Here is a 27,369-nt window from a genome sequence, read left to right as displayed (position 1 = left end):
TCACAGTTTCAAACCTTGGACTCACTTTGTCCATGTGTATCGCATCAGTGTGGAGTTTTCAGTTTTTCTCAGTCAAAGATTCTGTTTGACTTCGGAGCCTGTCCAAGTCAGTAACATTTAGAAAATTCTAAAGAGTGAGTGGCATTTCTCCTTTCTGAATCCTTGCCTGGGGCATTTTACTGGGCTACAGTGCTTGCAATGGGCCTTACATCATTGTGAGACTAAACATGTATCACAGTCATTTTGTTGTGACATCATTCGTGTCACAGTATAAATATACCATTACTATCTTTTGAATATGATCGCAAGTGCTAAATCAAATAATCACGGCATACGTTTAGATATTTTACTTTAGGAATATGTCTGTTCTTAAGGGTCTTCAGGCTTAAACAAGTACCAGGAAAGCAGTCAAATTTAGATATCAGTAGACACCAATTAAAAAAAGATGAATTATTGAAGTTTTAAAATCACAGTCATCTAACTGAGATTACTAAAGATGTCACACAACCAATACATCAACCGAGTCCCTTTAAAAGGCCACTTTTCACCAACTGCGCCATGCTTTAGTCACATGGAAAAGATCCTTTTGCATTTCTAAAAGAGTATGATTGAATTAATCTGCAGCAGTTTTAGAGTTTCCTGTATTGATATAAAGGGACAGGAAGAGTCTTATGAGTATTTGGAAAGCAGGAAATGGATATGTCCATTCTCACCACAGGCTCACTCATGATCAATGCAAGCTTGTACCACAAAATGTCTAAGCATCCCAAAATGCCCATAAGCCAGCCATCCTTTGATGGGGGTTTTTTAACAACAGCCATCCTTTGATGGGGTTTTTTTTAACAACATCCTTCCCCTTTTATGAATATTTGTTGTCACTGGACTTTTTTTGAACTGCAGGTACTGCTACAAACAGCGTCTTTCATTGATGTGAGGGCACTTCAACAATTTTGAGGTTGGGATGTTTTTCTCAAAGGACAGGAAAAAAGACACTGACAGAGAAGAAAATGTAAGTTTCAGTCAATACATCGTTGACATCCTACTAAAATATGCTCTTTGGAGCTGAATAATCTGCCCTGAGGTGCAAAGAATGGTTGTTTTTATTTCACCTTTAATTCAAGTAGGCATGAAGGACAGGGGTCAGACAAGAACAAAAATCCTCTGAAGTTGGCAAAGCTAGAAAAATTCCAAGAATTACTGCATACCAGCAGAAACAAAGAGGACTGTCAGAAGATCACTGTCAACACAAGAAAGCTACTAAACTGAGCTATTCTTGTCATCATCAAGTGGCGATGGAAATTTTTCAATGACCTCTTTCTCCACCACTTCTTTTCATAATTTAATAATACCAATCTGACCAAATACCCAAAAAAGAATAGATGTGTGAGCTTCGACGGGATGTCTTGTTGATAAACTATTCTGGACAGCAGATGACAAACTATTAGCTGTTACCTTGCCGCTCAAAGACAGGAACATACAAGAATAGATGTTCAACATACGAGACAGAAACAATTCAACATATTAATCAAATCAGAAAATAAGATCCCAGAAATGTCATATAACTGTCTTCGTGATTTGTTTCCTCCTCAACTTGATTGTAAAGGTAATATGGGCCTTAAACGTGTAGTCCAACCCTCTAGAGGGAACAATGAGCTCCAGCAAAATCCTATGAAGGCATTGTGATGCAGTGAAAGCCTCATGGGGATTTGCAGTGCAGGAAGAGGGACCCAGGGAAAATATCAAGGTTACGTCCACACTAATGTTTTCATTTTAAAACAATCTCCATCCGGGCCACACGGTGGTGTAGTGGTTAGCACTCTCGCCTTGCAGCGAGAAGACCCGGGTTCGAGCCCCGGTTGGAACAAGGGCCTTTCTGCATGGAGTTTGCATGTTCTCCCCGTGTGTGCGTGGGTTCTCTCCGGGTTCTCCGGCTTCCTCCCACAGTCCAAAAACATGCAATGTGGGGATAGGTAAATTGAACACTCTAAATTGACCATAGGAGTGAGTGTGAGAGTGAATGGTTGTTTGTCTCTATCTGTGTGTGGCCCTGCGATGGACTGGCGAACTGTCCAGGGTGTACCCCGCCTATCGCCCGATGTAGCTGAGATTGGCACAGCACCCCCCGCGACCCTCTGGTGGAGGATGAAGCGGTAGATGATGACTGACTGACTGACTGACAATCTCCATCCAGCCTTGTGTAACAGCTATATCAGAAATATTCTTAATCCATGCTGGCACATTCACAACACGTGACCATTGACATACAGTGGCAGGCACATGCCCACAGGAACTCTTACAAGTTTAAGTAATAGCTCCCTTCTGAGCCTTATGAAGTGCAGAAATCCACTGCGCCAATGTGATAGAAAAGAGCACAACTTAGAGCCAAACATCATTTCAAGTCTTGTGGGCTTAAAAAATTCCAAAAATTTTGATAATCCAAAAATGCAAGCATAGGGTACTATGACAGGTGCGGAAATATTGAGATGTTTAGATGTTTTCATCACAGACGAGTGATGAACAGTACATGCTGCAATGGCAGGCGCTCACATCAAAAGGCCTAGAACAAGATCTTCTCTCGGATCGTCACATGACTGAGACTGAAGTTCATTTTGTGATGTTGTGGGACACTACACTCACACATTGGTTTGGACATATTAGTACAAATGGCAGCAAGCATATGCGTTATCAGCGTTGGACAATTTACTTCCTTGTAAGAGGTCCCTGGTCCCAAAAAGTTTAAAGTACCCCTTGCATAAGTGAAGTGTAAAACTAAAACACATGAGTGTGGCTGTAGCTTTGGGCTTATGGAGAAATGTACCATAGAGCAGTTACCCTCATTAATGACACCGTACAGTATAGTTCTTTTAGGATGCAACTCGTTAGGAGACCCCACTCCCGCATGTGAAGGGAGAGGGCAATGAGGCGAGTGGGGGATTTGCATTAAAATATATGTCTATAGTCGACAAATTGAAGAGGAACGCAAGCAGTTCATTTAGCAAATACATTCTTTTGTTGAGAAAAATATCTGTACATGTCCAGGAGAAGATTAGAATTGGTTTTCTCATTGTGTTATGAGCAAGGGCGGTTTCCAAGAGTGTAGAAAAGGGACTTGGTGGTTAGTTACCCTTACATCTCTTCAATGGTGATTAAGTGCCAGACCCTCAAGTTTTCTGCCCTTCACAACTCTCATCTCTCGAGCTCACTCCTTTTCCCCTCATCTCCTTAGAGTGAAGGGATTACTGGAACGCTGGTATACAGAAATGGCACTTGCTCAAAATTAAAAGACTTTCACAGGCTGCTAATCTAATGAGGATGGAAGAGGGCGTGGGGGTAAATGAGCAAGCACCATTTCAGCTGACAAAATGAAAGGAAAAGAGTAGATTTTCATGTTTACCACCAACACTGAACTAAAGACTACAAAGAAGCTGAAAAAATAAAAGTAAAGCAAGCTTTTCACAATTCCCAAGACAGACTGGGACCAAAAGGCAAAATAATAAATCGATCTAGTGGCAAAAAGGGCAGAGGTTAAAAGGCAACAGCAGTTCTGACATTCTAGCTGAGTGAGGCTGGTCCTGCCATGGTCTTCCCTGCCACTGCAACATGGTATTTGTTGATTCACCTTTCTCCACATGCAGAGCCCCTCCAAGAGTCCAAAAACACAGCAGTCTGTGGATCATTCTACTTCAGTGGCTACACAAAGCCTGCCAGAACAGTGATCTCCAATCCTGGTGCCTGACCTCTATTGTAATGGAAACACAACCAAAACCATGTAGGATCGAGCCGCGCTGAGGCGAGGTGAGCTGGACCATGTAGTGGAGACACAGCATAAGTTAACCCTGGCTCTTTTTTTAAATCACAGTCATCTAAAGTGACAGCCATAACAAGAGGTAGGTAGGTATCCTGACATTGTTCTATCCCTGTTTCAGGTCTTAGATGTCAGGACAGGCCATCCAAATTGAGACTGATGAGCAGCTGTAGATCAGAGGTTGGTGGAAGGAGCCCTCCAGCTGATTTCAGATCCATCTAGTGAGGTTGCACAGCCTCATCTCACCAGCAGAGAATCGCAGCAGCTACAGTAGGGGGAAATATGTCTTATAGTTAAAAGAAGGGAGCCGCACCCTCCAAAATAGGAAATAAGTTCATGGCACTGTCCACCTGCCACCGACAGAGACAGGGAATAGAGATAACCTGCATCATGCATCAGAACAAATTAGGGGAACACAATCTAAAATAATACCCGACAAGTGTCAATGTGAATCATCCAGTATTTCCAGTATAAAACATACACACTGTTTGTTTGTGTGCACATGACACAAGCACAAAGAATCCACAAGCGGGAAACACCTCAGAAGAGAGCAGTTATGTACCATACAAATGTGGTTGAGCACAAGCTTGGAGCTGCTCAAAATTCACTTGCTCAGTGTGTTGACATCTGAAGGATGAGACAGTAGCTGCCATCCCTGCTCTTTTGATTTACTGAACATGACTTCTGATTGGTCATTAGGTTTGATCGCTGACGAGCAAAACATCTTGTTCCACACTACAGACATCCAGTCCAGTCTGCCACAACAGTACGACATGGAACATCAAAACATCCATCCATCTGTGCATCCCCGTAACAGGCATACAGTTCTCACCAAGCAGGGAGACCTCAGCATCAACACGTGTACCTGTCTATTGTCACTATACATTTAAATCAAATCAAATGTTTTTACTGATAACTCTATATATTATGACAAGTATGTGGCTTTAAAGTTGTGGCTTATCTTTGAATAACCATGGCTTGTTTTTTTTAAATTGTATTTTGGTTTTATACAATTGTATTTTGTAGGTTCAGTTATTCTCCATATCTTTATGACTCGATTAAGTAAAAATAAACTGATCTGCCACATGAGGAAAGCCAGTTATCATTAGAAAGTGTGGGACCATTTGTAATACCACCACCAACAAAACAACAATAATAGAAATTGTAATAATCAAGAAAAAAAAAAGCTCAGAAAGTCTAGAAACGAAGAGAAGCGTAATATCTAGAAACTAATTTGGGAAACCTGAACAGGCTGACCAGACGATAAGCTATATTTGCGTCTAATATGTCCAGGCCTATGCTGCCATGGCATCAGAAGCAGTGATATATTTAGCTAATGAAGAAGGAGATATAGAAAAGGAGAGCAGGAAAATACAGAGGCAAGACTGACTGGAAACAGAGAGAGCTGTATCCAGTTATTTATCTGTGGAAAAACTACAGTTACAAAGTTTTTGTTTCTTTATCATTTATTTCACAAGGCCTTCCCACCCTCAGCTACCAACACAAGACCTGCGTAGGAACACAGCAGTGGCAACAAAAATCCCAAACATAGATTCTCCATACCATCCATACTCCTACTTGAAATGTAGCACACTCCATTAGAGGGCCTGTGCCAGATGCTTCAGGTTATTATCAAGACCCGTTAGGCCTGAGTGAGCTGCCCATCATAGCCTTCAGCTCGCATTTTGAGCCCACTTCAACCACAATGTCCCATAATGAAGGAGGGTCACAAAAAGACTGTGCTTGGCTCAGACACCAAAGTTCAATCTACATGGCAAAGAGCATTAAAAAGGATGGTCTTTTTTCATCTTCCACCACAAATATCACTATGACTGAAGAGGGAAAAGGAGAAAATGGGGGGGGGTGGATGAATTTGCCTAATTTCTGCTTGGTTGTCCCTGCACACTGTGCTTCTTGCTCAAGTTATTTTAAGACTGAACTCAGTTTCTTTCACCTTAATCCCTCTGTAGTTCATCCACTTCAAATGATTACCATGTGGGTTTAGTTTTTCCTCACCAAAAATAAAATGCAAGGTACTGATCTGCTGCAATTATTACAATATGATAACACTCAGACTCACATACAATAATAAGACAGTTCCCACTGCCTCCAGGGTAAGGGAGTTTCCTTACAGGTGTTGGCACTACCAGCCTTCCTGGCTCACTGATCAGCCTGTATCAGATTACACTGATATTGTCACTTGGTGATCCTTGCCTGACAATGACTATGAAGACTATGCCATTCATGTTATTATCCATTGTACAATCAATACAACATCTTTTGTGATGTCGTATTGTGATCTACGAGTCCTCTACACTTCCCATTATCTTTTACGGTCCTCCTTTAAGCTACAGTATCAAACCTTGAGTGAATTAACAAAAGGTGCATATATGCGTATGTCATAGGTGCCCTACCTGCAAGTTCATGGTGGATGAGATCTGCAAAGTTAGGGTCATCCCCCCACCAGAAAAGCCAAAGCTCCCTTCGGCCCGGCCGTTGACTCCGCCGCCATACACTTAGAACGTCGGCTTTCAGGCAGCGGCTGAAGCTGCATAGGATGGGATCCTCCTCTGTCACAGGGAAAAGGATGGGTGCAGAGGTGGGCCCCTGCCACACAAACCTCTTCCATTTGATCCCTGTCAATTCAGCCTGCAACACAAAGGAGGAGAGAAAGAGAGCGTTATGTGTGCGCAGTTGCTGTTTCAGGATCCACTCGGCAGCATCTCAGCATAAAAATGCTGAGCAGCGTGTCAAGAGTTTGTACTAAACCTCCCTTTACACTCTGCCCCTGAAACTCTTTGTGCCAAGAACTGTACGCTTATGCTTCAGGTACTTCCAATATCAACATGAACAACATGTTCAATACATAATATGAAAAGTAGTGCCAGTAAATGAGGTCTCGCCACCTTAATCCTCATTATTGGAGAGTACTCTGGGGATGTGAGTACTTCGCCTTTCAATAAACACTGTGTGCCTTTTATAGAGAGAACAAAACACATAGGAAAAAGCCTTGTAGGCAGTAAATTACTAATAGGGCTGTTAAGTGTTAAAGCATTACACTCCACGGTTAGTAGCTACCACTGGTGCCTATCAGCTGAACACTAACAGACTACATAGCAACCTACAACGTCAACCCAGAACACTCACTGACACACACACACACACACACACAAAAACGGATGCTGCAGTGATGTTCATAGTCTGATACAACTGTCGGAAATGCCTCTGGATCCAGCCGAAGATGCCAAATCAGGCTCCAGCAAGGACAAAAATCTATGAAATAATCCAATATCATGCCTTATAAGTATATAAAAACTGAAATAAAACAGGATTCCCCCCCAATCTCCTCTTCCCCCACATCAATCCTTCTTAACAGCTCCAAAACAGTTGTATCACTGGCAATCAGAAGTGTATGCAAGATGTTCTGTGACTTAAGTATTTTATTTTTCTAAAATGCTTTTTTAAATGCATTGGAATTTATTCCTATTTTTTTTTTTTTTCATTTGCAATTGCACTGTTTTAAACTGTTCTGCTTAAACTTTAAACTCTATATAACAATGACCATGAATTTTTTTGCATTGTTATATTGGAATGGTACACACTATCAGCTAATACAAATCTCAGGTATCAGTATCAGGAAGTAAAGATGGAATGGAAAAAATGTCACAATGTCTGCTAGTCTACTTTGTTATCCAAAAGAATAAGTCCACACTAAAAATGAAATGAATGAAAAATGAAACTTCAAGGTCTTAGAAACATTTTTAAAAGCAGCAGATACACTTGGCGAAAAAAGATTTATCAAAGTTTCTACACTATTTCTAGGTCGACAATAACATTTGTGACAATTTAACTCTTATGTACAAAAAGGGCAACATCAAGACAAACGTCAGGAGGATTTGATTTTCTCAAAAGAGACCGCATTAAGTAAATCAACCTGATGCCAGTGTTCACCTGTTATACCTGAGGCTGCATGCCTGTGCCTCAAACCTTTAGCACATCATTAGTCACTGAGTGGCATAATGACTGAGAAATGGCAAAGGGAAAGTGTCAGACAGCTGAAATGACAGATGCAATTTAGGTTTCTAAAGAACACTAAAACAGAAACAGATCAAATCTATACAGAGTGCCTATCAGGAGATTAATATGCATAGGTTAGTCCACAAAGAGACAGAAAACCACCTTCATAACAGAGGGCTATAAATTAATATATCTATATAAAAAGGTTGTACATTTCCCCATTGGGGGATTAAATATTTTATCTCAGATACAGATTTTGCTAAAGGAAAACACAAAGCTTTACAAGAACTAAATCAAGATCAAAGAAGATCAAATTAGTCTTGAATCGGATGTCCCTCCTCAAGTCACCTAACTTTATTGATTATAATTTAAAGGGAAACTGGCACACCTAAAAATCTAGGCCATCTAGTCCTGTGCTAAAAAATCAATTCAACAGTATATTGTGAGGTACTCCATGCTGATGCATTTAACAATCAATTAGATTTTACTGAATTGATTCAGCAGCAAATGCTGTGACGGTAGTCTTGGGATGTAAACATCACCGAAGGTGTGGTGTGGAATAAAGCCAGTGGGAGGCAGCAGAGGTCAACTGACATGATGCAAAAATCTCAAACACCCCGAGCTGTTAAAGGTAACTAAAGCTGCAGCTGTGGTAAATTCTGTGTAGGATATCAAATCATGCTGATGTACTATGGGATGTTGGATGTTGTCCAAACTTGTGGAACTCATGCCAGCTTAGGTGAATGCCACCATGAAATTCAAAAGGGACTTCAACAATTAAACCAAGTTATTATTTATAACGAAAAATAACAGAGAAGAGTAAAATAAAATAACTGGTAGAAATGTAAGTAATATATGTAACAGATCAGTAATCTGTGTAATCTAATCATTTTTATGTCATCTATTCATTTAGTCAGGCTGAGGTGGCAAGCTGTACCTCTGTATATTCAATCAACTAATCCATTACGGTTCAGGAGATATCTTAACCCGAGTTCAGATGCACTGGGCCTGAACAAGTGATTACGCATGGTGGTGGCAAAGCGGTGGTCTTTCGCCTCACTAGGGATAAGCTGAGAGATTTGTGGAGTTATTTGTGATGGTGTTGAGGGTAGGGAGTAGGCTGGGGTTTGTCAAAACAGAGCATTGTGTGGTGTCAGCAGGAGCAGAACTGGATCACAACAACAAGTTAGACATATTGGCCTCACACAGGTTGACAAATCAGTAAAAATCTGAGGTTAAAAAGAGTTTACAGTACATGTATGGCTCTTGTATAAATCCAAGTAATACATCAGCAGTATGCAAGAGGGTGTTATTTTGCAAATTAGTATACACCGTGTGCTTCATCAGTAAACATAAAGCATGCATTTAATTTGTTCTCCACCACTAACTCAAGCAAAGCCATGCCTGGCAAGCTTATAAACGCCCAATATTGCAAGATAGTGTCAGCACATCAGGATGTATGATCAAAACATCATGACAACTAATGAACAGTGTGGCTTGTAAGGAACACAAAAGCTGTTCCACATGCTGAGAACAAATTCCAAGGTGCAACTAGCAGAACTATAGTTAGTAGCTACGCTTGTTTGTAACGACAGAGCTGCAGCAGTAGCAGCAGTGAGGCTTCTCCTTCCTGCTGGAGTCAGTGTGAGAAACACTACATCACACCTGCATCTTGCTCGGAAACATCTGTGCACACAATGCAAAAGGAAAGGTTGGGACAACGGTTAACTGTGAAACCAGATCATAAGCAGTGTAGAGAGGCAATTAGCAAAGGAACACCCCCATCTTCTTACTGACCATGGTGAGTTCCCAGAAGTATTAGAAGTGTGTTTCACTGTATGAAAGGTTCTGCTCATAAGTGCCTGACAGATTTCATTGAAGCCCCCCACTCCTCTACATAGATATTGGTTATAGACTTTCAGACATGATTATGTGCTGCTCAGAGTTATCCAGGCATCAAGCTGTTCACAGGGGACTAACACTTTGAAGTAACTCTTATTCAAATGAGTGTTTCACTACCTGTTGCTTATGGTAACTGTTTTTTGTTTCTGGGTTTTTTTCCATTTGCATTTGATGGCGAAAAACTTTCTCACCTGTTTTGTGTGAGTTCAAAATGATGTATTTATCACCCCGATCATGAAAAAACAACAACACAGAGTCATGTGTTGTCTTGACATGGTTTACCAGTTTAATTAACAGTGTGCCTGGAATCAGCTGACTTCTAAAATGGCACGCAGAGAAAACACTGACATGCTTCTTGTTATTATCTATACCAGCTGCACTGCAACTGTTCATAAGAGGGAAAGTGAACTAACTGACTACATCCTGTGACCACTGAAACTTTGACCTGGTTTGCATCTCCAGTTTAGCGACTGCAGTGTCACTAAACGGCTAAAAATGTGATGAATGGTGCCGCAAGAATGAAATAGAGCAGTCTGCAAGATGTACAAGAGCAGAAGGCTGAAGTCTTCATCTTACATCACAGTTCTATCCATCACATTCTCACCAACTGTTTCTGTTACTATCAAGACGTGAGCAAACAAATTCTCAACAGCAACCTGCGTGTACGGGGAAAGAATTACTAAATGCTGAAAAAGCAATTACCGACAATAATAAATGACACATTGTGTTTTATACTTGATTCTACTTCAATCTCAACATCAAACCTATTCAAAAACGGGAAAGGTTATTTGAACGATGCACATTCTCTTACAATATTGAAAAAATATTCTTAAATCTAAGGCTGCAACAATTTATCAACAATCAATCACATATTAACTACTATACAAACTGACAGCTACTCTAATTAATTGTAATGTATCTGATGTCTGCTTTTTAAATGTGAATTTGTTTGTTTAATCAATCCTCTATGACAGTGAGCTGAATTATTCCTGTTTCAACAAAGCAAGACATTTAAGGGTGTTCCCATTTTGACGTTTGGGAGGTACCATTAAACATTTTATGAACCAAAAAACTAACCTATTACTGAAAAAAATAAATAACAGAATTCTCAATAATAAAAAAATCAGTAAACTGTCTGCAGCTCTTCTAAAATTACATGTGGCCAAATATTGACCATAAACTCCCACTCACACTGACTGCACTGACTCATTTAAAAAGTTGAGGAATGTTACGTGACACACATAAACACCAAACAGCAGCTCAGTGGGAAGATATATTAAGATTATTTACAACACATACCTCAAACTGTGTGAGGTATTAAAACCCACATTTATCACCAAGATTATTTAACAAGAGTATATTAAAGGAATTCTATGAATATATCAAACAGGTGCATCAGTGGTTGAGGCAGACACATTCTTGTGTACGTTATGACTTTGTGATGATGTGATAAAGCATTGCTTGGGTATTACTGTCTGGTCACATGTTGCCTCATTTCATCTACATTTTTGGCAGTGAAACAGATAATCTAACTAATCTCTGTCTGTCCGTTTGTTTGTCCTTCCTTTTGTTACTTTGACAACTGCTCATCTGTTTAACTTTAAACCTAAACTTTGTATTGGTGGGGACTCAAGGAAGAGCAGTGTTGCTAATCAGGTTTAGGTTTTTTTGGATAAGCAGTTCTTGAGCAAATGATGGCTGTGTTAGGGCTTGGTACAAGGCATTAACAAAACAAACGTCATTGATTATGCAGGAAAGCAGTTCCAAAACTTAACACAGCATAAAAAGCAAGAGTATTTTAGAAAGAGACATAAGCTCTGTCGATTGCCGAAGGCTTATCACAGCAGTACAACAACCATGCACGGTCACTTGGAGTGAAAGCATCCCGGAGCGCTTCATTTAAGATGTAGTGGCAAGCGAACAGTATAGGTCTGTTTACAGTTTGCCTGCCACTGAGACAATATATATTAGGATTCCTAATAGTAAGTGCATTCAATTTAAAAAATGAATCATACAACAATGGAATGGTAGTCAGCTATGGCATATTTTCTGTTTCCTTCAACGTCTATGAGAAAATTAAAAACGGCTCAAACTTTCACCATTTCAAACATTTTCCTCACTCTTACAAAAAAAACTTTTGCTAGTGATTTTCTTAATTGCATATTACTCTAGTGATTAAATAAATCCATGTCATTACAGTTTTAAGTCTTAAGTAGTACTACAATTAAACTACACATTCTCTACTTCACAGAAGGGGTTGTATGACACACAGTCATTAAAAGTGTCTACACTCAGTCGACAGTTTAGTCGGTACACCTACATTATGTTATTATAGAAAAGTAAATTTATATTGAATCTGTTTAAGAATATGTTGATTTATTAAAATGGTCATTTTTGGAGGATAAATATTTAGCACTGTTGAACTACACTGGATGGTACTGAGACCTGCAATGTTTTTCTATTCAATTTATATAAATAAGAATATTAGGAACACTTAAAAATATAAATCCCAGTACCACTAAATACAGTCAAGACAGTTATCACTGCAGTAAAACAACATCTCTCCAGCGACAGTGGCTGAGTGGTAGAGCGATTCGTCTTTAAACATGAAGGTCGAAGGTTTGACTCCAGACTCCACTAGACTACATGCCTATGTGTCCCTGGACACTTAAGACACTTAACCTCAAGTTGCTCCTGACGGCTGTGGGTAGTGAATGGGTATGAAAGATGTGTGATAGAAAAAGTAGTAAATAGATGCGTTGTATTAATGTGTGAGTGAATCGGTGAATGGCAAAACTGTTGTGTACAGCAGCTTTAAGTGAAGAAAGGCACTACATTAATACAGACATTTACCATTCACTCTTTCAAACAGATTCAATAAAAAAAATATTGTTGATATTGTTATTGTACACTCTTACTAAACTAAATATTGTTGTGCATTGCTATTATTGCAATAAAATAACAGCAGTGACATGAAAATTAGATGATTAGATTATTGAATAAAACATTGGTCTGTTAATGAGATAATAAGCATTATAGTGTATTGAACAGCGACTACACTTTAAAAGGACTGTTGTTGTATGGATAACTGACACAGATACTATTAACAACAGAATAAGAGGTGCATGCCGTCCAATAAAATCAAGTAATATTTGTATACTGTATAAAAAGTAATGGACACAATGCCAGGCGAAAGGCAGTAATGGACATAATGACATAATGAATGTAATGACAATTTTATAATATTGACCACCTGCGGTGTGTAGTTAACAAGTGTCTACTAACATTTATGTTCATTTTTTGTCTTCTGCATAGCTTAGCTGTCAGAAAGCACTTAAACAAAAACACTGCTGTTGTGATGCTGAGCTCAGTACTGAGGATGTTGTGACAATGTGTCACATTGCAACTTTCTACATTTAAAAGAATCAAGACTTGACTTTTAGTCGGGGAATTGTTCTTACTCAACACAGACCACTACCAGGTTTTAACTGAGAACTTGAAACAGCTCTAGAGTTGAAACAGACAGTACAAACACTGCATAACCTTTAAACATAATGTTAAAGGCTTTTTAAGTGTCTACTTCTGAAACAGGTAATGTCTACTTCTGCATAGATGAGCAGCAGCCTATATTATTAAGGAATTAACATGTGTCTTGAATTCAATTTGCAGTAGCATTACAAAGTTACACAGTCACATATTACACAAAATGCATGTGAGCAAATGAAAGCAAACTGTGCGCTGATTCTTGTCACAGCTATTCATATGAATATTTACTTATATCTCTACATACTGAGCTTGAGATGGCATAACTGAACAGTCCCTATGTCAACGATTAGAGACATCAGCATTCCACTCCTCATCAAGGATAAATGTGCACCCTGCTGCTGTTCTGTATGTCCTTTCAAAATAAATTGCAAGCAGTCAACGTGCAAAAACAGAGGGGGCCAATGATAGCTGTATTTCCCTCCAACTTGTGTTACACAGTCTGCATGTGTAACACAAGTAAGAGGGAGCCCAGGATATCTGTGTATTTCCCTCTAACTTGTGTTGCACATGCAGGCTGTGCGCACAACAGTGCCTTAAACACTGTGTGCACTACTGTTAATCTGCTAAGAGTTCTCTCTTTCTGTGACTTAGTAAATGCAGGACCAGCAATGTGGGCCATGGGAAGTTTTATCTTTCATATGCTAAAGCCAAAACTCACACTGCTTCTGTGGGAGGGAATCTAGATATGGGCAAGAACTCTTGATGCAATGATGCGTACTTGGGTGGGGTTATGACCCCCGATTATGCCAGCTGCTCACCTTCCCTCCGGCCACTTCTGGTTCTGGGTCTCAATAGGGAACACTGTTTTCGAGCAGCTGCCTTCCTGCCTTTTTAAAACATGAGACCAGTAACAGGTGAAGCTGCTCAAATCATGTCGCAGATAAGTCGCTACCAAGTCTCTGTCACTTTCCTGTCTGACACCACTCCCTGTCATGGAGCAAACACGAAAGTAACAAGTGCCTGTTTCCATTTTTTGGTTGAAAAGTAATGTAAATTCAATGATTAATTTGAAGTAATTTAAACATTCTTCTCAGTGATTTATTGTACAATGCTAACACCAAACAGAAGTGCATTTATAAAAGGTTGGAACCCACTCCGACATGGACATGAACGGCAGCCAAAAACTACAAATTTCAACCCAGCTGCATACGTTCATAATAACACAGGAGCACATAAACTAAACTTTCACTCCACGTTGATTCCAACAAACCCTTGCCTTAACATACTAAAAAAAAAGTATGCAACAAGTAGTATCATACTCCAGAAAGGACTATTGGCTGGAAAACGGAGAGGGGGGGAAGTGCCACAATGTGTTCACATTCTTTCACCATAAAACCACAAAGTGGAGTCTGTTCAGTGAGTGAGTCATAACAGCAGTGGTGTTATGCTTAGTCTCACTGTGCAGGAAAATGTCAGCCAGACAGGCACAGCACCACAACTACCAGCCTAACCCTCGCCTGTCCACTGTAGCCAGAGCTGCCTCCAAGTGCTGTCATAAACATTGTAATTATGAGTTCAGCACATACAATTGATCCAAAAGCATGGTACTGAGAGTGGGGATTTTCTGCAATGAGATGTTGCCTTTAGGGGGCGGACAGCTATGAAGCTGCATCAGTTTGTGATGAAAGCAAAGTAGTATTTTACTGTATTATTATTATTATACTGGATTTTATGTCAATTGCTACTAAAATTCACAAAGACGTATTAAGAAATCAATCCCCACGCTATACACTGCAACACTAACTGATTCTGTGTCATTTAATCTATAAAATAATCCGCTTTTTCCTGAAGTGTTACCTTTCAGCACTTGACAAATCATATTAACAACTTCCCAACTGTGGAGGCAAGACGTTAAAATGAGCACATTACAGCGGCAAGTGTAATACTTGGCGGCTGCGCCTTCAAGTGAAACTGTAGTTAAGCCTGCTGACAAGCCACTTAACTGCAACAACAAACACATTCAGACCATGTTGTTGATTATCTGGCCAGAGGAGGGACTGTTCACCTGAGCTCCACCTGGACATTCACTCTAGTGTCAAAGACTCTGGTGTGGACAACACAGTGGGGGCTCACTGAGCTGCACTTAGATCAAAACAATACTTGTGAACTTCAAGTGGTTTGATGCACAACCGCACGCAGACTAGTGGAGTCTGGATAATCTGAACTGCCCACAAGTGACAGCGTGATAATGAAAAAGATTCTCACACGCAGACAAACAAGGAAACACGTTACACGCTTCCTTTCAATCTACACTGTAGCCTATAGAAGCAGACACATGCAGCTGAGATTTGCAGCCACCTCTTATATTTGTAATGTCCAGGAATGCATGCATGCCACAGATTATATAATTCAGCCTAGGGCCTGTGTCCTTGTTGGTGTGTGAAGATGATAAAATTAAGTCCTTGGAGATCAGAGTCAATCACTGACAAACAAGATGATGACACATTAGCGTCTGCAAACAAATACGGTTACAAACAGTCTCGTTTCATGCTTGTTAGTGAAAAGAGCTGTCTAGGCAAAACACACGAGGAGTGTGTGCAAGTTAGACACTGACATTCGTCCATCCTAGAGTCACTTGTCACTTAGATATATACAAAAGAATAGTGAGCAGTAAACGCACCACGCTCTCAGGACTCCCTAAAACTTAGGGCTGAAAAGTGAAGTGCATTTAGTGGGGTTTTGTTCGGGACACTCGCCACTTGATAAAAACGTAAGCGGAAACGTCACGAGAAGCAGATAGTAAGTTTATAAACAAGCGAAGAGGGGAACTACAACTACAAACTCAAGTGGGAAACACCAATGCAGTCAAGCATTCAATGAATAGTTCTTTCCGTGGTCATGTCAAATAAGTGGCATCTTACAACGAGCGAGTGGAGTAGAAAGGAAAACAAAAAGTAAATGCGGTGCCGGAAATAACGTTTGTAAACATGTTACAACTACGTGACAAAGTGTTGTAACACTAACGAGCTGGGATAGCTTGTCCTGAGAAGATGTCAGCTCGACAGGGCCGTAAGCCTATAGCTAAGCTACTATCAACTGATGCCTCAGTGGCTAACGTTAGCTTAGCCCCTCTTCAGCTAGTTAAAAATGGCTGCTTTCCTTTAGTTTTAAATCTCTTACCAGACAGAATAGATTGGAATGGCAATCCTCCAAGCTGGCCCCGTTTGGTACAAAACAAGAACTCATCCTTCTTCACTGCGAGATCCAACTCTCCATCATTTCACGTCCCGGGAAATAAAGAACAATTCGCGGATTTTTGTGTTTTCTTGGGATGTGCAGGCTTAAATCAAACGAGAAATATTTTTTGTAACATTTGGCTGGAGGATAGTTAATTCAACAACCTTCCCAATGCAGTTCCCCCGCCGAAAGCGGATAAAAGAAACTGTGAGGTCTTTAAGTCCACATGTCAAAAACACACAGTGGAAACAAATAGTGGGAAGCGACAAATGTTCATAAAACAAAAAGAAAAGGAGAGCAAAGAAGCAACTCTCCCCCTCCCCCTTAGCCCCAAAACGGTCTCTGCTTAAAAAAATAAAAACGTCCTGTCTCACTCCTCCATCGCACAATCCGGTCTAAAAACCAAATACATCCTGTAAAAACCCATCGAAATCCGACATCGGCCTATATTTCAACGATTATTACGATCATTTTTTTTCAGCCTCGGTTCCTGTTGGTTTCCATTTGAATTCATGGATTCCTTTCTTTAATGGCGGCCACAGGGACAACTCTGCCTTCCACAGCCTATTGGCTCATTCGTGGTCAAAGCTTTGTCAAGTTACAATAAGAGACACACACACACATCAAACAGCAGACAGCGTTTCCGGAAAAGTTAAAATACAACACTTTGTTTCTAAATATGAAGACTTGCTACACAGATACTTTACAAATAAAATAAAATAAAATAATACAAATAAAATACTTATATTTTACATGTAATAACTGAACGGTTTGATTACTGTTTTTTTTTATCTATCATTTTAAAATAATATATAGTTTTAAACAAGTATTATCAGGATCAGAATCAGTGTTATTGTCATGAAGTTTTTAAATACAACTAATTTGCAGCATAACAATGTTGATAAGCTCTAAACTTTTTTTTTCCTCGAGTGCCCAGAGAGGCGCCTCCAAATAAAATTTATTATTATTATTATTATTATTATTATTATTATGATTATTATTATTATTATTATTATTAATCGGTAAACATTAAGGTAAATTAATTTAAGCAGATCTTTTTTATTATTATGAAAGAATGAGCCAGAAAGATATTTATCATTTTAATATTTATGTTATTTATTATCAAACTGTCAATTACACTGAATAACTTTAAATGGTTATTATATTTACTGTATTATATTTATTGTGTCTTAATTTATATTTTACTATTACTTTTAAAAACAAATGTCACACATTCATTACTTTTATTATGGAATCACGCTTCTCTGAAAGGTACTGCAACGTTTGTATGTTTTATTTTGAGAGTGATGGCTTTAAACTTCCGGCTTGTACTGCAGCCAACTTGACACTGTCGTGGTCATGAGGGCTGTAATAACACAAGACTGATAGGTATTGCCGCTAGGCCAAGCGCAAGTGGCGCTACTGAGCAACAGATTTTGTTACTAATGATCAACCCCCTATAAACTTGCTCACTTACACAGTGCACCACCTAGCGCATGTGATGTTGCACTTGCAATTGAAATGTACAGCCATGATGCACTGATTCGCCCTTTCTTTTGTGTTGTTTCAAACCAAATACATTCACTTCGCCTCACTTCACCTGAGTGTGCAGTAAGTGACACAAGGAAAGCAGCAAACATCAAACATTTATAAGGTGCAAGGCTGCAAGAATAAAGCATGCATAGTATTGAGGGGGGATATACAGAGCATGTTATATCAAGAGCATGTCTATTTGCAGCCAATGCTGGGATAACAGAGGAGGGACCGGTGTGCAGCAAAGCCTGACAATAAGTACAAATCATGTTTTTGGAGCTGAGGCGAAATAGGACCAAAGCAAATGTATTGCAAAACAGGCAGTTTAACATCAGTAAGGCCAAGCCAAGTTTAATCTTCACCAAATGATTCTCCAACATTTATGAGCTGCATTTACAAAGGGCTCAATCCATATGTGAATCTTATAATGGACATGAACTTGTTGCTCTGAGGGAGTTCAGGGTGGTGAAAACAGAGGTAACATAAAAACGAAGCAGTGCATAAATATTAAAGCATGTTGTAAAGGTTGGCTCATGATTTAAGGGAAGCAGCACCAGAGCAGAGCATGACCTCCCCGTGTCATCACTTTGGAGGATACAAGTTCTGTTCTGTGGAAGTCTTCAACATTACTGCCTGTTTTAGATTTTATTCCAGGTTTTGGCTGCAGCTTGCATTTCCCTCTAAGTAATCCCTGACTGTATGATTTTTGCCCCTATAAAGAGTCCTATATTGTATAGAATCATCTGGAATATTGTAAAATCCTGCACAACTGAGCGCTGCACCTCTGAACTTACGCAGCCAGCATCCAAGCTGAGGATGGGCCAAACCAAAAGGCTTAATTTTGATCAACATGTAAGAGAAATGTGGCAAACAAACAAATAAAAAACTTTCTCCATCTGCATTACCCATTAAATGTAATATTCTGGTTTGTACAATCATCCCTTCAGGTACTTCAGAGATTTTAGTCCTTTCACCATTATTGTGCAACACCTAGTAATTGTAATATAATGTGTTCCTTTTTAGAAAACCTTGTTATTCTGTGATTCATTAATGAGTATTACATTCCTAAAAGTGGAACTATTGATCTATTTTTAATGTTTATATTATATTCAGCCGTCGTAAGTGACTCTGAATATTTTTGCCATGTAATCCTGCTACATATATGAAGTCACTGCTGCCGTGTCGTTTCCTTTTAAATACAGTGCAACTATCTAGTTGTGTGTACATAAATCAGAATTACGCAACAGTCGGACAGTTCTTTTTTTTTCTCTCTTGCACAGGATGAGCAGAGGTAACGCTTCCCAATTGTAATGTTTAAAGAGCTTAGGAAAACCAGGTCATAAAGTCGGTGATGACAGCTGGGCCTGAGGCCAAAAAACAGCTTGCCGTTCCTGCAACACTGATGGATTCATAAAGGTGTGGTAGCCTGAAGAGTAACAACACAGTACCGAACAGCAACATGTGAGAAAATGTGATTGTTCCAGGGATAAGAACACTTACATCAGGCATCAAAAAACACCACTTGCCCTCTCAAATGTCTCATTATTGCACCCATTTGTGCTGGGTTTGAACAAGAAGTGGTGATTATAGTTTAAACGGCTCCCAAGCCAAAGAAGCACCTGGTCCTCACATGGAACAACACGGGCCACGTACACTATTATAGATGCAGAATCAGTGTATCACAATATTTTGTGCTTGTTGTGTTGAGTCTTAGGGGCCTAATCATTTACCTGTGTGTCTTTCTTATCTCAAACGACCGAGCACCTTCCTCAACCTTAAATCTCACCATATGAATGAATGATGATCTCACATTCAGTGCTTCCCACGCTTTATCATCACTCTTCTTGATACAAAAAAACAACGGTGTCATGATACCATCTATATAGGATTGTTTCACACACACAAAAAAAACATTTAATAGCTCAGCCAATGAGCAGAGTTGTCAAAGCAGCGTAACCGGATTGTTATCATTTCTGCTGATGGCTTTCTCTCACTTATCTCATGCTCCTTCTTATCTAATCCCACAGAGACACCCTGTCATATATATTCTATCACAGCAGCACTCTGAAATATTAGGGGACATGAAAGTGTGTAAAATGTGGGCTTATACAGTAGCCTTAGACATGACACATGAAGCGGGAGGAAAGGCTCCTGCTACTGAGAGAGCACAGGAATCACGTGACATATTTGAAAAGCTTTCTGTGGATCAATAAAATTGACCACACATGCAGAAAAGGTTTTCTCTTCACCGGTAGACAGATCTGCAGCATTCAGCAGTTAAGAGAGCAACGCCGAGGTCCACAGTTCAACAGTGTAACTTGTGTTTACAGAGGCTAAGTGGTAATATCCCCCTCTTGGCCTCTGCAGAGTAGGAATAGCTATGGAGAGGTCAACGAGCGTGCCATGTTCAAATAAAGTAGCCATCCTCCCAGCGCCCGCGTTAAAGCACACAGAGATTTGCTTTATTGTCTATTGTATATGCTTTTCCTCTTACCCTTATGTACACATAAATAAACAAATGCTTATCGAGGACCCGCAAACGCATCTACAAAGACAGAGCAGAGATTTTTAATTCTACTGGATACTTTAGTTTTAATTCATTCACATGGCAGCACTTGGCACAGACTGTAAATTAGTTTATGCGTGAATCACAATATTATGTTAATTACCATGGCCAATCTGAAATGTAAAAAAGACAATTACAGTATTTGTTTGATATTCTCTGGTTGGTAATTACCCATGTTGTAAACAGTGAGTGAAAGCTGAAAGTAAATATCCCACTCAGTGCTTTTTGTCCTGTGGCACAACCACATTAGTTCAAAGTGTAAGGTGGATTCCCTTTAAAAGAAGGAACCTAAGAACACATAAAAATAAAAGCTTATCAGCACTAAAGTCTGCTGAAGAAGCTGCATCTGGGAAAGGGCAAGAATGACTCAAACTTGTGTTGCAACATAAAACATGTTGATGCAGTTTGCCAGAAAGCTGGACATAAAACGGGATGCACAGCATGAAAATGTCTCGCTTGGCTTGGGTTCAGGCATTTTCAAACTTTTATTACATCAGTTTTCAAGGAGACCAATAAAAAAGTGAAATTATCACTGTATAACTAAGTCATCATTGCATTCTGGAATTGTGCTGTGTTCACAATGACTCAATTTAGCATTTTAAATTAGAAACATGGAGAAACATATACTGTAGTCATATCTTCGTAATGATCAATGCAGAGTAGGCGTTGGTTTGCTTGAATAGTCATTTAACAGGGGATCCCATCATAGGTGAATGACTGGAGGGTTGGTTGGGAGTGCTTTGCTGTGATTGTCTGATCTTGGTCTGTTGATTGTCAGGTGCTCAGAGAAAACTTAGAATCTTTTAAAATTTGTATGGGGTGAAAAAAGGAAATCCATCATCCACCCTTCCATTTTCTACTGCTTTATCCTCCACATGAGGGTCGCAGGGGGTGCTGTGCCAATCTCAGCTGACACAGGGCAACAACTGGGGTACAACCCTGGACAGACCGCCAATCCATCACTGGGCCACATGGAGATAAACAACTATTCACTCTCACATTCACATCTATGGTCAGTTTAGAGTGTCCATGCAGAAAATGTTTACTCATCATTAAAATCATACGCAATTCTCCTGGCAGAAACAGCTGACATGACCTTAACTTGAATTGGGAATCTTCCACATACTGAGCTACAACCAAAAAAATATATTTTGTCCTGCAAGTCAACAAAGTATCATGGAGTAAATAAATAAATACAGCTGTCCGCTGTCACCACGCCTAATGGGGAATGAATAAAGCTTCAGTTTTTCTCTTTTTTTCAGCTGACACCTGCTGAAATCTAACTCTACAACCTGTTTTGTGCAGGGCCAGTGTGCTACAACACGAGTCTCTTCAGAGCGACGTCAAACAGTGTTATTCAGAAGCAGTTAGGCAGAGAGCTGCTCTTTGTTGAATCACTCCTGTTGTTAAATAGTGTGAAGTGCTTGTCAGCCCCGTTGTTGCAACAGTGCTTTGCTTCTCCATCTGGGGTGAGGTCTGGCTGAGGTTAACCCTATATGTTCTCTGCCTTGATGGAGCTGAGGGTGAGCTGTTCAGGAGCCGGCCCTGTGCATACAGCAACATTCCAGGCACTCAAATAAAGCCATAGCTGTGCTTTTGTTGCAGTGCTGACTAGACAAGGGCCTTTCTGCAGGGCTGCTGCCTTTAAAAAGACGAAGTCGTGCATCCCCGCTGGTAAATGATCTGACACACTTTTTCCTGCTGCAGTCTTTTCACAAGCCCTTGTTGTTAGGCTGTCGTTGTTATGCTCTCCTCTCCCTTCCCGCCTTCTTGGTTCCTTTGCTACCCTCCACCCCCCAACTCCCTCCGCCCCTCTCACTTTTGCTCACACACATTGTGAGCAGATGGAGGAAAAAGGTGTCTGTATCGAAAGATATTTTCCCCTTCTTAAGCAGCCTTTCAACCCACAGAACCAGCATGGGATTAATAAATTCAATATGAATTGAAAGCTAATGAAATGTGCAACCACCCCCCCCCCCCCCACACCTCTCCCTCCTGACTGCCAGCCACTCAGGAAGGCTGCACACAAAGCTCCTTGAGAGCAGCAGTGAGAGGGGGAGAGAGAGAGGGAGAGAGAGAGAGAGAGAATGAGATCATTGTCACAATTACACTATCAAAAGCAGCTGTCAGCAAAACCGTAAAACTGGCCTGCAGTCAGGAGTCTGACCTGAGTGACTGGCTACAACATGCCCAGCATTCCTCTGTGACATGGTGCTTTGTCATTTTCTTCACAGTGACTCTGTTAGGAATAGGACACATCCATGAAAACTACATTTACTCAACGACTTTCTTCGTGGCATAACTGTTCAGCCTCTACAACGCTGTGTTGTCAGTTAGTCACAGCAGTTTGTCAAGAGGGAGCTTTGTATGTTTGAAAAACAACTCATGCAGGAGGCTTCACCCATGTGCGAGTGTGCATACATGTATGCGCACGCAGATAGTGGTACAGCGCAATCCCCAATCTGTGCAGTCCGTGGATTACGGCAGCTTGCACCATAATAAAGGACACAGCAACCACGGGAAATACATGCAGGTTTGCAGACCCTGCAGTTTTCCCACCATCCACATGGACTGCTGCAATTAGATCATAGAGAGAGTGAGTGAGTGAGTGAGTGAGTGAGTGAGTGAGTGAGTGAGTGAGTGGGGGTATTGGGACATTAGAGTTCAATTCAAGGGCATACAGTATGATGGCTGAAGGGCTGTGGTAGAGGCCCTTCCCTGTGCAGCAGGTCCAGCTATGTTTCCAATTAGAGCCGCCTTGGCCCCTAATTGTTTAATTGGAGGCTGTGTGTGGGACAGAGGAGGCTCCAGAGGCCGTGTGTTCACCTCTCCTCCTCATGTGATTGACATGGAGGTCTATTAACCACCCCGTTGGCCTCTCCTCCGCTCTTCATGATTACATTGGATTGAAACACTTATCAACAAGCCCCACCCCCACCTTAGCTTCTTACATTGCACTCATTACATTAGTTGATCGTACTGTAAAAAAAAAAATTGCAACACTTGCAGAAATGCTGGAATTGAAGTAGTGATGTGACTGATGGTTATCGCCAACCTGTCATTTCAAGCAAACAACAGATGTGAGACATGGTGACAGTTGTTTGAGTCACTTAACTCATTCAATTTTCAGCTCATTAATGTTAAGGTCTCAGCTCCGCTTTGGTGACCCAAGTCAAGGCAACTCACAAGCTGATTAGAAAACGAGTCTTGATGTCATGTATTACGTATGTTATACACACGATAAAAGTGACTATGATATGACTGTTTTATGAATTGTAAATGCTTTAAAAGGGGATCAGAATGCAATACTGATGCAGTCAGAAATGATATGTATCTTCATATTTCTTCCCTATATCTCCGGTGTATTGCTGATAATTTATAGACATTTCTACGACCTTGTAAATCAACGCTTCAACTGAAATATTGATCTACATTCTCCTACTTTTTGACATTTGATTATAAACAGTTCAAGTGATGGGGAACGTGTTCTCTAATCTGAGAAAATTGAACTGATTTAACCTAAATGATTACAGGAGATGCATAATGAAATCCATTTATATGAAACTGGAAAAAGTTATTCGACATCTCGGTGAGAAGTGTAACTTTAACTTTAAGAAACACATTGGAATCAATTGGGTCTGTAAATGAAAATCTCATTTGAAATAAATAACAAACTGCTGAACCATGAAATGATGAAAACAATTGAAGTTTTACTGCAGGTTTGGGAGGCTGTTTCAAAAATAATGCCATCACCAGGTCCTAGCCATACTCTCTCTGACCACAACTTGCCAGGCTGAATGACTTTTTATATTCAGGTGTTTTGTTTTTTACAGATAAAGATTCTAGCGATCATGAAAATACATCTTTAAAAAGTTTTATCTACATCCACAGGAAAACAAACAACACACCAAGGATCCTGCACGGCACACTTATCAATATTTGATGGGACACTGGTCAATATTCATGAGCAGAGTTTATTTGAACAAGCTAGTTACTGTCAATAAGTTTGCCAAGTGCAGCATCCAAGGTCTGTGCAAATAGACTCATCCCAATAGAGAATACTGACAAATACAATATCCCTCTCTGCTCTGTAATCAATACATGTATTACAACAAACCTGTTGTAAGTCCGTATGTAAAGAACAGCACAGGCAAGGCCTCTCACTATTTACACTGAATAATATTGACACAATCTAGGGAGGTCTGTGGTTTCCACTTCTATTAATGCATCCAGTAAGACTCTGTGCATGTCATTACCTGCTCTGTGTAAGCTGAGCAGGTAGTGAGGTACAGGTTAAGAGCTGCAAAAGAAGACATCCGTCTGTGCTGCCCGCAGAGACAAGACTGTTCAGTGCATGTCTACAGGCGTGGTGTGTGTCTGTGTGTGTGTGTGCGTGTGTGTGTTTGGATTCATTATTCACAGTACAATATGCCATAAATACTCTCGACATAGCACACTCACGTCGCAACGTGGAGACTCGCTCAGCCCTCATGCATAATGCATGTCTGCATCTGTGTCTTACATTTTCTGTGTGGAGTGTCTTTTTTTGTCGAGGGGCAATCTGGTTAGGATCATGTGTGTGATCAGATTGTTTAGCATGGAAAAATACAGCAAGATTGAGGCAGCAAATCTCTTTTTTTTTTTTTCCTTGAATGAAAAACGTGTCATTCTGTCACTTTCTACAGCTTGTGGCAGAAGGCAAAAGCCTGTATACAAATTGTAAGTGATATCATGTTTTGTTTTAACACTGAGGGTATTTTGGTTTTGCAGATCAGATATGCCCTTACAAGTGCTGTCATGATACCACTGTACAAAGCCTGGGAAGAACACACCCTCCTGATGTGGCCTCATTATCCTCACCACAGCTTTGACTGGACCACTGCCACCAACTCTCAAAGCTGTCCGGTCAATTGACTGCTGGATCTTTTACTCCTCACAACAGGTAGTGCAGACAACACCAGTATATTTACTGGAGCCACGCTGTCATAGATGACAGATGATAATACGTTGCTATAATCTCTTTGTGTTCATATTGATTAGAGATAAACATCTGCCCAGTGGTATCAGCCTCAGACACTCAGCATTGATGTGGTTTTGAGGACATATTAAATCCTTTCATTGCACTCCTGCACACACACACACACACACACACACACACACACACATACACGATTCACTCTGGCATTTTCTCTCTGATTCATGGGCCAGTGTCTGACCTGATGAGTCAGAGTTGGCCATATGGGGGCTAAAGCTGGTTAACTTTTGTCACTGGCCTTTAATCCTGACAACAGCAACATGAGAGCATGTCGTCCAACTTTGCTGTATAGTGGAAGTTAAATGATACAATATGCACCGCATTCCAAATTATTATGCAAATGATATTGTTCTCTGATTTTCCTAAATAGGAACGCGGTGTATGACTATACTGACATATTATGTGCTTATTGTTTTGTGTAAAGAAAGACTTTCAAAAGTAAGAATTTCCCTGCCTGTTCTGAACCACTGTGTTTTCACTGAGTATATGACAATATGCTTGTTGAATCTTGACGCTATTGCACAGTTTTCCTCAGATGTTTGTCTTTTTAAGAAGTCCTTTCATGTTAGTCAGCATGCTGAGTTATGAAATTTACCATGTTGCTGCAGCGTCACCTATAGGTTAAATGCCATCACATTTTTATAGGATCACTCAGTGTGGACATACTGTGCAAGTAAATGTTTGTACACTTGTAGCATGTAAAAGAAGAATAAAAGCAAAAAGAAATCACTACTTGTGTGTTATCTGATTTTGAGTGAAAGCCAAAAATAAAAAAAACAAGACGTTAACTGTTCTTATACTTTGACGCAGGGGTTTTCATTACACTCCTTTGCTAGATCACAGTGGCAGGGAGGGGGAGGACAGCAGCCTTTAGAAAGTGTGTGAATGCAATTTCCATGTTTCTCTTACCATCAGTAACAACAGGGGGTCCACTGGACGCCCACCACCTGTGTTCACCAGGCTGAGTTCCTGCCTGAACCAAGCTCACAATTAACCCTTCTCATAGAGCAGAAAGTGGCCTTTTAAAGGCTGAATTAAAAAATTCTTACTCACTCACTGGCCTTTTTGTCCACCTTTGTATACGACTGGTAATGACAAGTGTAATATTGTTGTTCAATAAACTGGGGGATCCAGCCTTATAAGACATTCTAAGCAATTCCTTAATTGATTATTCTTATTCATAATATATGAGTAATAATAAAGGTTACCTGGCATCTTCTTCAGTAACATATTGTTCAGGCATTTATAAAGGTGGATCCATATGATTTTAGTGCACATCTTAGCATGTTAAAAAACATAACACAAAACAATTGAACTCTACCGAACATCAAAATGCAAACATTTTCTTTGCGAGCTCCTATGCTGGCATTACATCAACAATTTCAACCTGTTGCTATCAGCTGTTGTTTTACATTCAGCCCCAGTGGGTATAGAAATAGCTCAGCGAGGAGAGGCAGGTGTGAAGCACTTTTTTTTTTTTTTTTTTTTTTTTTTTTAAATAAGGTAAAAATGGAGGTGAGCTTGCTTCTCTGAAGAAAGTATGTCTTGCAGTTTTTATTTCTTGTAACAACTGAGGCTGCTGCTGTTACGTCTTTATGTGTGGCTGATGAATACTGATGCATAATGATATGGAAAGGGATTTCTATTACATACATTCTTGGGCAGCTTTGAAGGAAAGTGACAGACAAACATGTGTTTTTGCAGTGGTGCACATAATTAAGAGGTTATGTAAACCTCTTACTCGTCATCGTAGCACCTTTGTACTGTGTGAACAGGTAAATGAAACAC

At 40.1% G+C, this 27,369-nt stretch overlaps 1 protein-coding gene and 1 long non-coding RNA gene across 2 annotated transcripts in view; one reads left to right on the top strand and one right to left on the bottom strand.

The window, feature by feature from the left end:
• The window catches only part of med13a (mediator complex subunit 13a), a 73,813-nt gene extending 56,810 nt beyond the window's left edge, over positions 1-17,003 (bottom strand). Inside the window, exons 1-2 of the mRNA XM_058626995.1 lie at positions 16,391-17,003; positions 6,220-6,454 (exon numbers count right to left, since the gene is read on the bottom strand). Coding sequence (XP_058482978.1) covers positions 6,220-6,454; positions 16,391-16,456 — 301 coding nt within the window. The 5' untranslated portion in view covers positions 16,457-17,003. The remainder of the gene's footprint in view (positions 1-6,219; positions 6,455-16,390) is intronic.
• Positions 894-5,167, top strand: LOC131458168 (uncharacterized). The gene is made up of 3 exons (XR_009240067.1): positions 894-1,009; positions 3,636-3,795; positions 3,927-5,167. It is a non-coding gene; the product is annotated as an uncharacterized LOC131458168 (long non-coding RNA).
• Positions 17,004-27,369: the final 10,366 nt, after the last annotated feature.

Source organism: Solea solea, chromosome 4 (genome assembly GCF_958295425.1).
Source record: "Solea solea chromosome 4, fSolSol10.1, whole genome shotgun sequence".
Lineage (NCBI taxonomy): Eukaryota > Metazoa > Chordata > Actinopteri > Pleuronectiformes > Soleidae > Solea > Solea solea.
Note: the sequence above shows the minus strand (reverse complement) of the source record. Positions and strands in the feature narration are given on the sequence as shown.